Source organism: Molothrus ater, chromosome 20, assembly GCF_012460135.2.
Source record: "Molothrus ater isolate BHLD 08-10-18 breed brown headed cowbird chromosome 20, BPBGC_Mater_1.1, whole genome shotgun sequence".
Taxonomy (NCBI): Eukaryota; Metazoa; Chordata; class Aves; order Passeriformes; family Icteridae; genus Molothrus; species Molothrus ater.
In genome coordinates, this window is record NC_050497.2 from 2,404,190 (window position 1) to 2,421,443 (window position 17,254).

The following is a 17,254-nucleotide window of genomic DNA, read 5'->3' on the forward strand; positions in this document are numbered from 1 at the left end:
AACTTGAATTTCTTTCCTCCTGCCAGTGGCTGAGCTCTCTGCCCACGTGCTGAGGCAGCAGCAGGCACAGGTGGTTTTTAGTTTTAAGGAAAGGAAGGAGCTGGAGCAGCCTGGGACGGTGGGAGGTGTCCTGGGTGGGTTTGAGGTCCTTGCACCCCAAACCATCCCATGGAATTGTTCAAAAGCCACACAGATGTGGTGCTCAGCGTTGGTGCTGAGCTCTGGGGGTGGATCTGGCACTGCTGCACTCGAGCTTTCCCAGCATTTTTGGCTCTTTGGGTCCCCAGTGCAGCTCCACACTTGAGGGACACAGAGATTTCCCCATTTCCCACCCTCCTCCAGCTGCTGCAGAGCAAACCAGCCAAAGGTTCCCCTCAAAAACCACATCCCTGCTGTGGCTGAGCTGCTCTCTCATCTCCCCTTTTCCTGCAGGAATGGCTCCAGCTTTTCTGGAGCTTTCTCCCAACAAACCCTCCAAACAGCCTGGTGGCTCCTGGGTGAAAAATATTTTTTATTATTATAAATATTTTATAATAAATATAAATAATTTATAATAAATTTTATATTATATATTATTATATATTATTATATATAATTATTATGTTATATTATATATAATTATATATAATTATAAATAATTATATAGTTATTATATAGTTATAAATAATTTTAATAAATATTTTTGTTATTATAAAAAAATCTTATTTTTCATTGTCATAAAAAATTTCATTATGAGTAATTTTTTATAAATAATTTCATTATTATGAATAGATTTATTATAAATATTTTGTTATAAATAATTTTATTATAAGTAATTTTTATTATAAATAATTTTTATTATTATAAATAAAATTTTATAAATTTTTATTATTTTATTTTTGTCCCAATTCTGTGTTCTGCATCCCTTAAAATGCTGCTCATGGCTGTCTTTATTGGCTCTCTGTTGTTTTGGGAGTTTTTCCTTTTATTTATTTTTTTTTTTTAATGGGAATTTTCCCCCTTTCAGCAGCTCAGCTGTTTCTGTGCTCACAGAAATCTTCAGCCTGGAGGCAAAGATCCTCCCAGATTTATGGGCATCCCTTGCACGTGCTAAGAGGGGAGATGAGGCCCAGCACAATTCTTGGATAATGAAGCTCATCCTCCTTCTTTTTTAATCCTTTAAGTGCATCCTTTGTGAATATTTCAGCAGCTGACAGGGAGGGTTAGAAACCTGACTTTGGGGATGTTTATAAAGTCTAATTAAATATTGATGGATTCAACAGCATTGCCAAATCATAAAGCTTCTCCAAAAACTCTCTTGGGGATTTTTTTTTTTTGTTTAATTTTATTTATGATCCCCTCCCCCAAATCACTGAGGCTTTCAAAAGAAGAGGAAAAAGCTAAAATTCAATTAGACACATACCTGGAGAATGAGGGGTTTCCTGCTGAGTAAATATGATCATGCAAGCCCCAAAAATGGCCCAGAGATACAAGGAAGTTACTCAGGAGTCAGTTGGTCCCAGGAGACTCTCCTGACATTTATTCTGTGAAATTAATTGAGATCAGTGCTGAATTTAATGTGGGAGAAGCAGGAGCAATTGAAATCGCCTCTGTTTAGGGAAGGCAGAAAACTTCTCTGCCTCAGGACTGGAACATCTTAACTTTCCCCACTTCTGGATGCTAATTTGGATTTCTTTATGTGGCATTTGGGCCATTTCTGGGCTCTGTGACCTGTAAGAGGAGCTCTCAGAGCTGGGGCTATATTTAACTGCAGCTTGATCATCCTGTGGCTGGTACAGAACTCACCAGTGCTTAGGAATGACTCATTTTGGGGGGGGAAAAATAAATAATCACCACCTTTGCTTTCAGTCTATAAAAAATCTGCTCCCAGCTCCCTCTCTTGCTCTTCCTGTTCTGGTCTTGCCCTGACTCAAACTCTGCCACCTGATTTTTAATGATTCCTGAGAACTCTCCTCAATCCCTTTGGATTCCCTCACCTTTAGGGGTTTCTTTTATATATCGACAGGTTTTTCTTCCTGTTCACTTATTCAGAGCAGAATTTACAATTGTCCCCAGAATTTGCTTTTCAGATCTCTCTGCTGGTCATGCAGAATGTCTCTGGTGACATCCAGCAGCTCCTGCTTCATCCTCACTAAACTGGAGGGCAAACCCACTACAACTGAGGCTTTATTTTCATAAATATCTTCAAGCAAAAAGTGTTTTCTCATCTCTGTGCACTGCCAGTGATCCCTGAAAAAAGCAGGATATAAACATATATGAAGGATGTGGGAATTTGATATAAATTTGTATAAAATTCTTGAGGGATGCCCAGAGATTCTGGACTGAAGGGAGTGGCCAAACCCAGAGCTGAGCATCCATAAATCCCCCTCCTTCCTATGCAAAAGGCTTTAACTGGCTGGATATATTCAAGAAAATTCACTTTTAATGATGCACATCATGATGGGTAGCCCCAAAAATGGGTTTTACTCTGTGAGAAATTGATTTAAATTAAAATTTAGACCTCTAGAAAACAGAAAGGACATGAACCAGGGATGTCCTTATGGGCAAGAGCTTTATCTCTGAAATGGGGGTGACAGTTTGAGCTGGAATTTGAAATATCAGGTAAAAAATCAACGAATTTTTGGAGTCATCTGCAATATCTGCATGGCAGGAGCCACAGAGATATTACAAAGCAAACATCTGCTGAGGGCTGGGCTCGTTGTGAGGGAGGAACAGCTGCGTTTGCTGCTCCTTCAGGATGGAAATCCAGCAGAATTACAGAGGCACCCGGGAGAATGGAGCAGAAACCACAAATTTCAAAGAGGTTTTAAAACCTGCACCTGGTGCTTTAGGGGCAGAGAAAGAAAAATCAGCAGCCTTTGGTTTTTAAGGCTGCTGGAGATCCCTCAAAGGAAGAAATAATTTGAATTTACCTGGAGGATGAAAGGAAAACCTGAAAGATTTTTTACTTGGGGTGTTATTCCTTATAAAATTTGTGTCCTGAGGATAACATTTCTGCTGCATTGGTGATGGGCACAGTTAATTCTTTATTTTTTTTTAATTAAAAAAATAAAACAGGAGCTGCTGTGGGATTTATGTGGGAAAGAGAATTTGTGTTGGAACCACTCTGGGATATTTTGTTCTTGCTGAGCAGCGACCCCACAGAGTCCAGTGGGAAAAACCGGGGGGCACAGGGACCTGGGGACACACAGCTGGGACAGGGTGTGCGGACAGGGTGACAACATCTGTCTGTCCCAGTCCTGCTCCATGGAGGGAGCTCTGCAGCCCTGGGGATGGCAAAACCCAGGGTGGGAAATGTGGAATTCATTCCTTTCTCTTTTTCCTCCCCAAATACACTGAATTTATCCCAATCCGTGGGTGCTTTGCTGCTTTCCCACCCCAGCAGGGTGAAAGGACAGGGGGGTGTCAGCTGGGGCTGAGCTGGGGGCCAGGATTAATCCAAACACCCTTGGTTTGCAACGAGCTCCCAGAGCTTTGATAAATTGGGATTTGGCATAAAATAAAAATAAAATACTGGAAATTATGGGGAAAAAAATCCATAAAATACTGGAATTTGGCAGCTGAGAAATACTGACTTTGTATAATTGCTCAGCAGGTCTTTTATGCAGGCCTGGTTATAGACTTGCAAATATTTGCAAAGGGAAAAAAAGAAAAAAAAAAGAAGAAATTTATATGGTAACGATTTTTAAATCAATTTTCCATAATTTTTTTTCCTTCTGAAGGAGAAAAATAAAACAGTTTCCAAATGAGTTCAGTGGAAGCAAATAGCACCAAAGGCAGAGCGAGGAGCTGTTTATGCAGATGGAATTCAGGGTGGATAAATCTCTATAATTTCCTATTCCAAAGCTGGAGATCTGTCTGCTCTCATTATTTTAATCCTGACTGCTTGCAGCAGCAGCAGCCTGGAGAGCAGAGGCAGACCTGAGCATTCCATGGAGTTTGACAGAAGAACCTGTGGCTCTCTCAGTGTGGTTTTCTCTGGATTTGTGAGATGCTGGTGATGCTACCAGAACTCTGTGCTTACCCTGCCATGATTTGACTTTATTTTGGTTAGGAAATTCCAGCAAAGTGACTTTGGTCACCACTGAAGGGGAACCAGGTTGTTTCCTTGGGTTTTGCTGTTGCCTCAATGTTTAAGATCCTTAAATTTTAAATTTTTGAAATTAATTTTTGTAATTTTTTAAAATTAAGATCCTTAATTTTGAGTTTTAGTGGAGCTTTTCATGTTGGGTAGGAAGAGAGAAATCCCAGGTACAATCTTCAGAGGTTAAAAATCCTCATGAGCCAGGGATATGCAGGAAGCAGGAGCAGAACCCTTTGCTCCACAAACTACATTTAATATGGTTCTTTTTTTGTTTTCTGAGTCCTCAGGGATCTGGGTGGGTGTGAATAACTGATGGGAGCAGGACCATCCCAAATCCATCATTTTTTATTATTGTTTCAGAAAAGTCCCCTTGGCAGGAGGTCAGGGAGGATTTAGGAGCCCATGCAGGTGTTCCAGCAGGACATTGGCCTTACAGGGTTGTTCCACACCCAGCTCTGGGATAAATGGGGAATTCCACCTGGAATTCTCCCATCCCTGCTCCCTCAGAGTCTCCTTCACCAGTGCTGTGTTCTGAGAGGAGACCCAGCAGAGCCAGGAACGTTTGTGAGGGTAAAAAACCCTCTTGACCAAACCTTGCCATTCTCACCTCAACCTGCACCAGACTGGGGGCTCCTTGCAAGAAAATCTGCCCTCAATTGAAATTCCTGTGTCCTTCCAGCCCTAAATTGACATTCTTGCAGCCCTAAATTGAAATTCTGTGTCCTTGCTGCCCTAAATTGAAATTCCTGTGTCCTCGCTGCCCTAAATTGAAATCCCTGTGTCCTTGCAGCCCTAAATTGAAATTCCTGTGTTTTAGAAGCCCTAAATTGAAATCCCTGTGTCCTTGCAGCCTTAAATTGAAATTCCTTGCAGCCCTAAATTGAAATTCCTGTGTTTTAGAAGCCCTTAATTGAAATCCCTGTGTTTTAGAAGCCCTAAATTGAAATCCCTGTGTCCTTGCAGCCCTAAATTGAAATTCCTTGCAGCCCTAAATTGAAATTCCTGTGTTTTAGAAGCCCTAAATTGAAATCCCTGTGTCCTTGCAGCCCTAAATTGAAATTCCTTGCAGCCCTAAATTGAAATTCCTGTGTTTTAGAAGCCCTAAATTGAAATCCCTGTGTCCTTGCAGCCCTAAATTGAAATTCCTGTGTCCTCGCTGCCCTAAATTGAAATCCCTGTGTCCTTGCAGCCCTAAATTGAAATTCCTGTGTTTTAGAAGCCCTAAATTGAAATCCCTGTGTTTTAGAAGCCCTAAATTGAAATTCCTGTGTCCTTGCAGCCCTAAATTGAAATCCCTGTGTCCTTGCAGCCCTAAATTGAAATCCCTGTGTCCTTGCAGCCCTAAATTGAAATTCCTTGCAGCCCTAAATTGAAATTCCTGTGTCCTTGCAGCCCTAAATTGAAATTCCTGTGTCCTTGCTGCCCTAAATTGAAATCCCTGTGTCCTTGCAGCCCTAAATTGAAATCCCTGTGTCCTTGCAGCCCTAAATTAAATAGGGAGTCCTTGAACAGGGAGTCCTTGCAGCCCACCAGTGGCAGCACCACACTCCAGAGGAGCTCTGCTTGTTGTTATTCCATGATTTATTCCCTGTTTTCTCTTGTTTTTGTGCCCCAGGACGAGGAGGAGATGGAGGAAGCCACCAACCAGAAGCTGGCCCTGCAGAAGGCCAAGGAGGTGGCAGAAGTGAGCCCCATGTCAGCAGCCAACATCTCCATAGCTGCGTAAGCACCTTTGATTCCTTGGGAGAGCATTTCCCTTTTGCATTTCACTGTCTGTCTGTCCGTCCAGCTGGAGCATCCCATGGTCTGGGAGCCCTCCTGCACCACCTCTGGCCCAATACTTCAGTGCTGAGCACTTAATTAGGAGTTTAATGAAGGATTTCTTTCAGTTTGGTGCTCTTTGTAAGGCCTCAGCTTTGAATAATTGTGTTTTAGGAGGAGTTTTGGTTTTTTTAAGGTAGATTTCACCAGGTGAAGTGTTAACATCCCACTTTGGATTTTTAATGAGGAGATGAGTTTAATGATTTTTAATGAGTTATTTCTGTGTGTGTGCACAGAAATCAATTTTTTTTTAATAATCTTGAGAGTTGAAGTGCAAAGGCATTCTCTTAAATAGCTGAAAAATGAACTTGAATTCCATTTCCTTGCTGTTTGAAAGAGCTGGGTGGAATAAAATGCTCTGGTTTGGAGGCAGGAACATCCATTTGGGATTCCCAGATGCCTGGATGAGGACAAGCACAGGCTCTGTGATACCAACACCCTTTGAGGAGAGCTTTGCCTTGGGCCCAACTTTTCCTGGCTCCTGGAGGTGCAGAAATGAGGTGTAGGTGGGAATATTTGAGGTCCAGGTTCCTGTGTTTGAGACATCCCTGGAAATATCCAAGTGTTGGATGGACTCGGAGCAGCCTGGGGTGGTGGAGGGTTCCCTGCAGAGGCTGGGATGGGATTTAAGGTCCTTCCAACCCAAACCATTCCGTGACTCTGTTCTGGGATTCCTCACGAGGATTTGCTGAAAAGGTTCCTTGAACTCTTCTGGAATTTCAGCAGCAACACCAAAAAGTTTGGTCCTGCATTTTACTGGGAGCTGCTGATGTTTTCCAGACCCCTTTTACAGAGGGGACCTCCAAGGCTGGAGAAGCTCAAGCACAAAAAAAAAAAAGAAATTTCCTGCTCAATTTACTGGAAAAAACCTGAACTGCAGCCGGATTCCTTTGGTGGAAATCTCTTTTTACTGAGACTTTAATCCACTTTAGCAAAGACAAAAGGCCAAGTGGAGCCAGTTTATTACATGTGAAGGAAAGGAATATTATTAATTTGCCTATTTTATTCTTCTTACCATTTTATTTTGTCATTACTGCAGTAATCAGTTCCTATTTATGCTCTGGCTGTTTGATAGTTTTAAATACCATTTTTTCCTTACAATTATTTTCTGGCCAGCCTTGAAAAGAAGTCAAATGAGGATAATTGCTCCTGCTCTTTGATGAATTTCTTGGTTCTGGTATTTGAAAATGCAAGATGATGATGGTGCTTATTTGCTTCAGTGTTTTGCATGGGAAGATTTCTTAGAAATTAGGAGAAAAAAACCAACTCACTTCCATGGGTTGAAATTGCTTAAAATCACCTTTTCCCATGATTTTTCACCAGGTTTTCAAAAGCACGAGGAGATTTTTGTGACAACAATTCAAAGTGAGGACAAAATTGTGGATTTTTGCTCATTTTGCCTCAAATTGAGTCTGCCCTGCCCCAAGTGTGTGAAAATTCACAGGAGCACAGTGGAAGGGATGGTTTGCACATCTCCTGACCTTGTGACACCCTGTGACATCTCCTTACCCTGCTCCACAGCCACTCACAGAGCTCTGCTTTGGGGGAAAAAAGCAACATTTAGGTCCAGGGGTTGATTCCCAAAGAGATGAGGCCCTGGAGGAGCAGGCAAGGGAGGAATCAGATTTTGGGAAGAGGGGCTGGATGGATTGGTGGCTTGTGACCCATGAGATTTAATAAATCCAACTCAAGGCAATTTTATACATAAATCCCAGAATATTCTGAGTTTGGAGAGATCCACAAGGGTCACATCCAGCTCTCAAGTGATGAACCCATAGAGGGGTGGAATGTCCATCCTCAGGGAGCTCCAGAGGGGCTTGGCAGCCCCTAAATCTTGCAGGGGGTGCTCTGCAAGTTGCAAGCCCCTAAATATTGTATAAGGGGTGGTTTGCAGCCCTAAATATTGCAGGGGATGCTTTGCAGCCCCTAAATCTTGCTTTGCAGCCCCTAAATCTTGCTTTGCAGCCCCTAAATATTGTACAGGGGGATGGTTTGCAGTCCCTAAATATTGTACAGGGGGATGGTTTGCAGTCCCTAAATATTGTATAAGGGGGTGGTTTGTAGTCCCTAAATCTTGGACAGGGGGTGCTTTGCTGCCCCTAAATATTGCAGGGAGTGGTTTGCAGCCCCTAAATCTTGTATAGGGGATGGTTTGCAGCCCCTAAATCTTGTATAGGGTGTGGTTTGCAGTCCCTAAATATTGCAGGGAGTGGTTTGCAGCCCATAAGTCTTGGATAGAGGGCGGTTTGCAGCCCCTAAATATTGTATAGGGAGGTGCTTTGCAGCCCCTAAATCTTGCAGGGTGTGGTTTGTATTCCCTAAATCTTGGACAGGGGTGCTTTGCAGCCCCTAAATCTTGGATAGGGGGTGCTTTGCTGTGCCTAAGTCCTGGCTAGGGGGTGGTCTGCAGCCTCCAAATCTTGCAGGGGGTGCTTTGCAGCCCTGAATCTTGGATAGGAGGTGGTTTGTGGCCACCATCCCTTGGATCCTTCTCTCCAGCACTGTAGGGCTGATTTAGGGACCTTCTGGCACCCAAATCCACCCCAACACTTCATTTCTCCTGCTCTTATTCCCCACGGTGCTCTGAGGGTGGAGCAGATGTTGTGCCCATGGCAAGCCCTGGCAGATCAGATCCAGAGCTGGACATGCCAGAAGTGCTGGGTGTTCTTAAAAATGGGATTTTTGGGAAATGGAAAGATCACCAGAACCCAAAACTTGGGTACAAAGAATCCAATCCCTGTAGGATTCAGTGAGCAAGGCCTGGGAAAACTGGGATTGAGCTCCTGCAAAGGTGGCTCTACCCAATCAATTTATATTTGTACTTTCCCCTAAGGAATATTTTTTTTTTAGTTTTCTAGTTTAACATTATTTTCCCAACCTGTGGAAATGGATTTCTGTAACAGCAGGCATCGATGGCATGGATGGATGTTCTGAAAACATTGATATTTTATATTTTCCCTGCCTGCATCAGTCCAAACAGGTGGTGGCAGAGAACACCATGACTTGGATTTTCTTGATCACGATGTTCACGTTCCCAGTGTCCCCACAGAGGTGACAAAGCTGTCCCTGGGCTGAGCCTGCTCAGGACTCACGTTGGCTGTGCTGTCTCAGGGCTCAGGTGCTGTTTTCCTCCCTGCCCTTGCCAGTCCTGCTCCCAGCACTGACTGTGGCTCCCCTAAAGCTCCTTCCAGCCCTTCCCACGGGGTTGCATCCTCCACCTCTGGCATTTTTCCCCTGCCAGTACAGGGTCAGCTGTGCCTGAAGAAGAATTTTTGTACTCTGTGACTTACAAGGATTGGGTTTTTTTTAATTCCATGAGGTAATGGATTACAGTTGCAGCCAGATCCAAGGGAATCATTTAATCACCTGCCCCCAGCCTCCCCTCCTAAGCAAGCTCCATCAAATTTGCACATCAGTACCTTGGAATTGTCCCCTTGTCTCCCTCCTCCCCTCTGAGCTCCATTTATTGTGTTGGTCACTGAACATCATTTCCTAAGCATCAGGAACTGGTTGTTATCCGGTGTTCTCCAGGCTCTGAAGAGGCACCTTCACCTTCCCACCTGGAGCTGGATGCTGTGGGAGCTGGGAATTGCTTTGTGATTGATGGACACCAGGGATCTCCTTTAATAACAGGCTGATCATTGCAGTGCTGGGGAGGGATCGTTCATCATCTGCCTCACAACATCCTGCATTGCTTTGGAGCTCCCACAAATGTCCTCTCTTGTATTCAGGGCACCCTGACAAAGGCAAGGAAAGATCAATCTGACTCCATGTTCTTAGAAGGCTAATTTATTATTTTATCCCTATACTATCATGGTGGCTCAGAGGGTTGGGATGATCTGTGGTATTTTCAGGGTCCCCTGTCGTTGGGAGGAAATGATGAATCTGACTCCATGTTCTCAGAAGGCTAATTTATTATTATATTAAATTATTTATTATATTAAAGAATACTATAGTAAACTATACTAAAGAATAGAGAAAGGATACAGACAGAAGATTAAAAGATAATAATGAAAAACTCCTGACTCTCTCCAGAGTCCCAACACAGCCTGACTGTGATTGGTCATTAAGTAAAAACAATTCACATGAAACCAATGAAACAATGACCAGTTGGTAAACAATGTCCAAACACATTCCAAAGCAGCAAAACACAGGAGAAGCAAATCAGATAATTATTGGTTTCTTTTTTCTCTGAGGCTTCTCAGCTTCCCAGGAGCAAAATCCTGGGCAAAGAGATTTTTCCAGAAAATCTAACAGTGACAGTCCTCCTCCACCAAAGGGATTCACCTGGGCAGATTTGTCTGGCCACAGTTCCTTTTTCACCTGATGAACTCTGTCCTGCAGGATTCATTTTGTGGTTTCTCTGGATGAAAAGTGAGGCTGGTGTGGAGCTGCTGCTTCATCCAGCCCCCAGCACTTCTCTGCTCCACCAAAGGGATTCCCCTGAGCAGATTTGGCTGGCCACAATTCCTTTTTCATTTGGTGGACTCTAGTCTGAAGGCTTTATTTAGGATGAAAAAGTGAGGCTGGTGTGGAGCTGCTGCTTCATGCAGCCCCCAGCATTTCTCTGCTCCACCAAAGGGATTCACCTGAGCAGATTTGTCTGGCCACAGCTCCTTTTTCACCTGGTGAACTCTACCCTGAAGGATTTATTTTGTGGTTTCTCTGGATGAAAAGTGAGGCTGGTGTGGAGCTGATGCTTTGTGCAGCCCCCAGCATTTCTCTGCTCCACCAGAGAGCAGATTTGGCTGACCACAGTTGATTTTTCACCTGGTGAACTCTAGCCTGCAGGATTTATTTAGGATGAAAAGCAAGGGTGGTGTGTTGGTTCTGTCACTGTTTGCAATGTTTGGCTGAACACAGGAGGTGTGTTTGATTCGAGCCCATTGTTTCACTCTTCTTTTTTTGTGATTATTTTTTGTTTGTTTGTTTTCCATGTAGCATTTTCCTTGCTTTGTTGTTTCTGGAGGTGAGTTCTGGGTTTGTTCAGCCCCTCTGTGTCGTTTGCCCTGCTCAGCCTCTGCACCTGAGGGACTTCACAGAGCCAGGGATCCTTAGGGCAAACCATTGGTGCAGCTTCCTTGGCAGCCAGACTGGAGGACAGGGGGACAAGGGGACAATTCCAAGGCACTGGATGTCCAAAGCACTTTTTGGTGCCACTGCCAGTGGAAGAAAGAGCCCTCAGGCTCCTCCCTGTGGGTCACACAAAGACCCCAAAGCAAAGTTGGGTTTTTTTTCCTGCTTTTGCCTGGCCTGATGCCTGAACTCCCCATGTCTGAGTTCCTCGTCTGCCTTCCCTGTCCCAGCCAGAGCTGCACCAATGGCCCGTACAAAAGGGGCTGCCACGAGCTCACCCTGCCCTAGGCAGGGCACACCTGGGGCTCACCTGGCACCCACAGCATTCGCCAGTGCCCTCTCCTCACCTTTGCTTGGGGAAAGCCTTAAAATAGCAATTTTTCATCACCCCTAAATTTGTAGGAGCCTGCCAGGTGGTCAGCAACACTTGGAGGAACTTTTTGCACTCTGTGATTTACGAGGTTTGGGGTTTTATTAATTCCATGAGGTAATGGATTAGAGTTGTAGCCAGATCCAAGGGAATAATTTAATCACAGGTGTGAGGGGTGAGTTTTGGGTGGGAGGAGAACATGGGTGGTGGATGAAACGTGGTGGGCAGTGGCAGAGACAGCTCCTGGATGTGGGCACCAGACCTAAGCACAGTTTGTCACATTGCCCACTGCTGTTCCAGAGTTATCTGTGCTTCCCAGGACAACTTCCCAGCCTCCAAGGATCTCCTTCTGTCCCCAGGACTGGTTTCTGCTGGTCCCACTGGTGTTGTTCACAGAACTGGTGCTGTAATTGTAGTCCCACAGGGCTACAGTGCCTGTCAGTGTGAGCAAGGCAGAAAAGCCACCAGAGGTGGCACCTGAGTCACTTCACCCTGACCCTTGTGGCCCTTTTGTACAGGTCTGGGGATGCAGGGAGGGGGGAACTGCTCTGTTTCTCCAGGTTTTCCATCTCGGAGGTTCCATGTTTCCCTTCTGTCTTGGGAGTGCCGTGGCTGATTTCCACATCTCTGTTGGGCTGTGGGGACCCAACAGGACCCAGCAAGAAGCTGCCTGAACACCCAGCCCGTGCCCTGTGCTCTGCTGGGGGGTGTAAATTAGAAGAGGTGTTCTTTTCCTCTTGCTGGTTGTGATTCCTTCCCTCTGCTCCTCCCCTGGCGTGTGTCAGTGTGTGAGGTTCTCATTCCTCCCGTGGGTTTTCCTCTCTGTCCTCACCGTCGGTGTCACCCACAGCCACTCTCTGGGCTCTGGCCCTCCTTCCTGGTAAGTAGCATCTGGTGAAAATCAACTCCTGCTGTCATTTTACCCTGGAAAAGGAAGCTGGGCTGGCTCTGTGGTTTCACACACGACAGTTCCAGGCAAGTTTATGGTTGGAAAAAGGCAGATCGAGCCTCGGGAGCAGAGCAGTGAGCCTGGAGCGCTGCAGGACTTGTGTCACATTCCCTGCACAGGTGACAAGGACAGAGCGTGGCCTTCATCCTGCCCAGCACCAAACGAGGCAGGGAGACACACAGAGGTTCATCCCAGCCTCCCACTGAGGGATGTTCATCTGCTTTCCACAATTTTCAACTATTAGACCCAAAATCTCCACACGTACTGCACGGTGCTGAGTCCCAGGTGAATCAGGGCAGCATTCTCCTCCATCCCAAGTTTTCCCAAAGGAATTTCTTGGTTATGCCCTGCACTCAGGGGCTTGTTCTCTGCAGGATTTTGTTGCCAAAGAGTAAAAGGTCTCCAGATCGAACAACCTGGAAATTATAATTTCCTTGGCCAGCATGCAGGACCTGCCACCCCCACTCTGCCTCTGCTCCTGTTTCATTTGATTTGGCACCAGACAAATACAGAAATCCTGGGGTTTAGGTAAAATACTTCACCTGGCTGCTCAGCAGATTGTTTGCTTCAAGCAAAACTTTTATGATGCCTTCCATAATTTTTCTTATATTCACTCCAGGCTTCTGAAACTCTGGATTTTGTGTTATATGCAGTATCTGAGCCAACATTTCTGTTTAGAACAATCCATTAATTTTAATAAATGTATATTTAAACCTCTACTTCTATGATACCCAGAGAATATTAGATTTTAACTGGGCCTTCTGGTTGGCTAGAATTGATTGTTAACAGATTTAAATGCTTGTGGAAGCAGGAGGAAAAATGCTGCAACTGAAAAGACAAATCAGGAGGTGAAGGGATTTTATTTTCAGTCTTGGGGAGGGTTTTTGGAATGCTGTAGATTTATAAAAATAATCATTAGAGCTAGGAAAAAATTAATGCCTCAAGCCAGGATCAATCAGGATATTTAGAATCTTGGTTTTCTGTGGATTCCCTGCATTTTCTGTGTGGTTCAGTGATTTCCATATTTAGAACTCCCCCACATAAATCTGTGGAGGAGATGGAGGAGAATCTACAAAATTCCTTGAGCTGCAGGAAGCACCTTTCACCCCTGGGCCCTGCCCCACTGGAGCTGCAGCAGAGCTGAGGTTTTTAGGCCCAGTGACCCAGTTTTGGGCAGTCTGAGCCAGGCCCATCCCAGTCCCTGTCTGAGGACAGAGGTAGGTGCCTCCAAAGAGCCCATCCGAGGCAGGGACTGAGGAGAAGTTGTGTGGCACCAGCTCAGGTGGATTTTGGAGCCTGGGGTCCTCTCTCCAGCCCTTGCTCCGTGCTAAAGCTTCCTCCTGGTGCCAGGAGCAGGAATTAGCAAATGGAATCCTCTTGGAAAGGAGGATTTGCAGCACAATCCCCCGTGGCTGCAGCCAGGCCTCCCCAGGGTGGCCAAGGTGGCTCCTGCAGGACGTTGGCGGCGTGAGTACCAGGGGGCCCCGCGCTGATCCTGTGCCTCTGGGTCACCTCTTCCTTTTGGCTCCCTTTTGGACTCTTTGGTTGTGTCCCTGTTCTCCAGAGGGTGGTGTGTCCATGGTTTCCACAATCCTGCAGCTTGCCCGGTCTCCTCCCCGTCTGCACCCGACAGGACGCGGCCTGTACGAGTCTCCTCCCGATGTCTTTTATGGTTTCTCTGCCCATTTGGTTTGATTTTCTTTTTGGTTTAGTTTTTTTGGTTTTTTTGGCTTTTTCTTTTCTCACTTTTTGTTTTCTTTGTTTGTTTTGTTTTTTTGCATGTGCAGTTTTGTAAAGCAAACTCGAGGTACTGTATCTCGCAGCTCGTCAGTCTCCAGCGTAAATTCACCGTGAGTTGCTCTCTGTTACGATATTCACTAAGTGGATTTCTCATTCAGAGCTCTGTCAACCTTCCCCTTCTCCTGGTGCCTTCACTCTCCCTGTGTTCTTTTTCCCCAAAAAATCATTCCCATCATTGTGGAAAGCCTCCAGACCAACATCCAGGGAAAGGACTGGAAGGTGTCATTGTCATTTGATGCTTGTGATTTGTGAGCAACTCTTGTGTTCCATACATTGACTGTGACTTTTCCCCCTCTTCCTCCATTTTTCTCCCTTAATTCCTTTCCATCATTTCTCCTGAACTATTCTCCTCTCTTCTCCTGTCTCCCCTCATTTGATGGTTTGTCTTGTTCTCACTTGTATTTCTTTCTGTTCTCTGTGTTTATTCTGTGCTGGGCTGTTGGCTTTGATGTTCCACCAGTGTTTGCACTCCGGGTTCTGTGGGAGAACCAGGAGAGCTCTCTTGGAGGGAAAACTGGAGGAGGACTTCAAAAGAATTCTGGAAACGGGGTCCAAGTGAGACTAAATTGGAAAACTCTTGAAAAGCTGGTTATGTCTTTGCTCTCTGACCTTCTCGAGCTGGAGCCTAAAGCGACAGATTTTGTCCTGATGAGGCTCTTGGCAACTCCTCTGGAGCTGGAGTTGAGCAAACACAGTGGAAAACTCTCTGTCACTCCATGTGCTTCCTCCCAATCCAATCCTGCTGGCTGTGCTGTGGGTCAGGGTGTGCTTTGACACCAACAGGTTGGTAAAAACATCATTACTGCTGCTGACTAACCCAAAAACTCCTCATCAGCTCCTGTCCCACCCCCACGAGTGTCCTTTGGGTTATCCTTTAACTGTGTGACCTTGTCTTTCTTCTTTAATGCTTTTGGAGACTCAAGTAAGTGCAATTCCAGCCTGGGGCTGTGTCCTGGCCCCACAGCAGGCACCAAGGTACTGTGGAGCCAAGGAGCTTTTCCAGCAGCTTTTCCAGCAGCTTTTCCTCCCTGATATTTCCCTGGGTGTTTGGGGGCTCCTTGTGCACTGGTGGGTCTTGGACAAGTTGGGATTTAAAATATGTTGATGCTTTATCTGAGTTTAGCTTCTGTGACCAAGACTGAGCTTTTGTGACTGCCCAAAGTAGGTGTGACCTGTCTGTGCCCAGGTCTGATGGTTCACAGGGAAAATTAGGGAAATAAATTAGATTTAGTCATCTTTTGGATCACTTCTTCCAATGTATTTCCTGGCTGCTGGGAGTTTTAACAGGCAGAAAGGTGCAGAGAGGGCTCAGCTGCACTTTGGGTGCCTCCCACCCTAGAGGGGGGCCAGGATGGAGAAAGGGAAGTGCTGGGAGCTGCCTCCAACCCAAAATTCCAGTTTCCCCCAGCAGAAGTTACCCCAAACTTCTCCCAGTCAATGTTTTCCCAACTAGCCTTTAAAAACCCAGATTTTTGTCTTCTTTTCCAAATTTCCAGAGGCAGAATTTTCTTTTATAAAAGGATGAAATCAAAGTGCAGGTACCAAAATCCTTTTGGAGGGAGGATCTGGCCACATTTTGAGGCATTTTTCATCAGGGTTTGTTGTTAACTCCCCACCAGAACAGAGACCCTGGAATTTAACTGCTGTGACCAAGGTTGAGCTTCTGTGATGGCCCAAAGTAGGTGTGCCCAGGTCTGATAGCCCACAGGGAAAATTAGGGGAATAAATGAGATTTAGTCATCTTTTGCATCATTTCTTCCAGTGTATTTCCTGGGAGTTTTGACAGGCAGAAAGGTGCAGAGATGGATGAGCTGAATGTGCTTTTTTCCCCTCAGTGACTATTAAGGAACATTTCCCCAAAAACCTCCAGAGAGATAAAACATTGGGCTTTGTGCACACCAGCCCCAAAGTGAAATATCCCATTGTGTTTTCCAAGTGGAAAATGGAAATGTGGAGTTTATGAACCCTGAGTTCATGAACAGAAAATAGGATTTGAGCGGAAAGGTTTTGTTGTATTTTAACAACAAATTTCCTTTTATCTGAAACACAGAATTTCACTGCCAGTGTGTAATGTGTGGTTATTTTTAACACTGATTATTATCTTTCCATAGGCTGCTTTCATTCATTATTTACTGCAGCAAAATGTTAAGGATTTCCATGAAGTGCAGCAGTGATTTCAAAGGTTATGGGAACAAAATCTTGAATCATTAAGGAGCACCCTAAGATTAGAATCTGACTAAAAATACACTTCCCTTTCTTAAACAAACCACACAGTGCTTGCAGGTTTTATTTATACCAATATTAGTCATTGATTCATTAATATGAATTTTATTGGATTCTCCAGGAATTGCAGGGTTTTCTTTCCAGCCATAGGCAGGAGTTGTTTGTTGGTGTCTTAACCCAAGGAAAACCAGTGGAGCTGGTACCAGCAGTGGTATCTACAACATTCCCAGCCTGGAGGGTCTGGGGATGGAGCAGAGCATTCAAAGAGTTCCAGATATTCCTGAAAATAGGGATGGGGAGTAAAGCAGTGAATTACCAGCAGTGTTTGTAGGATGTTGGCAAGGCAGGAGTGATTTATGATTTACAGGACAATTTCCTTAATGGCTTCAGGAGCGTTTTAAGCAGCCAGCAGTGAGCAGGGTTCAGATAAGCAGTTGGCTTTATGTTTTTTTGTGGAATTTTATGGGTTTTTGTGGATGATTTTTTTTTTTTGTGAAGTAAATATTTGTTATCACGAATCCTCTTTTTGATCACTTTCAGACAAGCCCTGCCCTGCTTGTGCTGTAGCTGGGCTGTGCCTGCCCTGATTTGTGCAGAATTCACTGCCCTAAATGAGGGGGAAGCAGAGGAATTCATTTTTGAAGCAGTGCAATTCATCATACTGATGTTTTTCCATCTCCTCCAAACCCCTCCTGTTGCTGCATCTCCTCCTGGGCAGGCAGCTGGGCTGAAGCCCTGCTTTTGCCTTAAGGGGTGCCATAAATCAGCTCCCAGGTTGTCCCCATGCCCAGGGAGCACCAGGAGAGGAGGAGCTGCCACAAATCCTGAGCTCAGTGGCTGTGGGGACCCAGAGAGAGCCAGGGCTGGATAAATCCAGCTGGACAAGCAGCTGCCACTTCCTGATGGTGCTCTGGCTCTGCAGTTCCCAGCA

At 45.1% G+C, this 17,254-nt stretch overlaps 1 protein-coding gene across 8 annotated transcripts in view; it reads left to right on the plus strand.

The window, feature by feature from the left end:
- CACNA1B (calcium voltage-gated channel subunit alpha1 B) overlaps positions 1-17,254 on the plus strand; it is a 330,224-nt gene that overhangs the window by 223,624 nt on the left and 89,346 nt on the right. For all 8 annotated transcript variants that reach the window (XM_054516966.1, XM_054516959.1, XM_054516961.1 and 5 more), the window contains one exon: positions 5,700-5,806. In XM_054516966.1, coding sequence (XP_054372941.1) covers positions 5,700-5,806 — 107 coding nt within the window. The remainder of the gene's footprint in view (positions 1-5,699; positions 5,807-17,254) is intronic.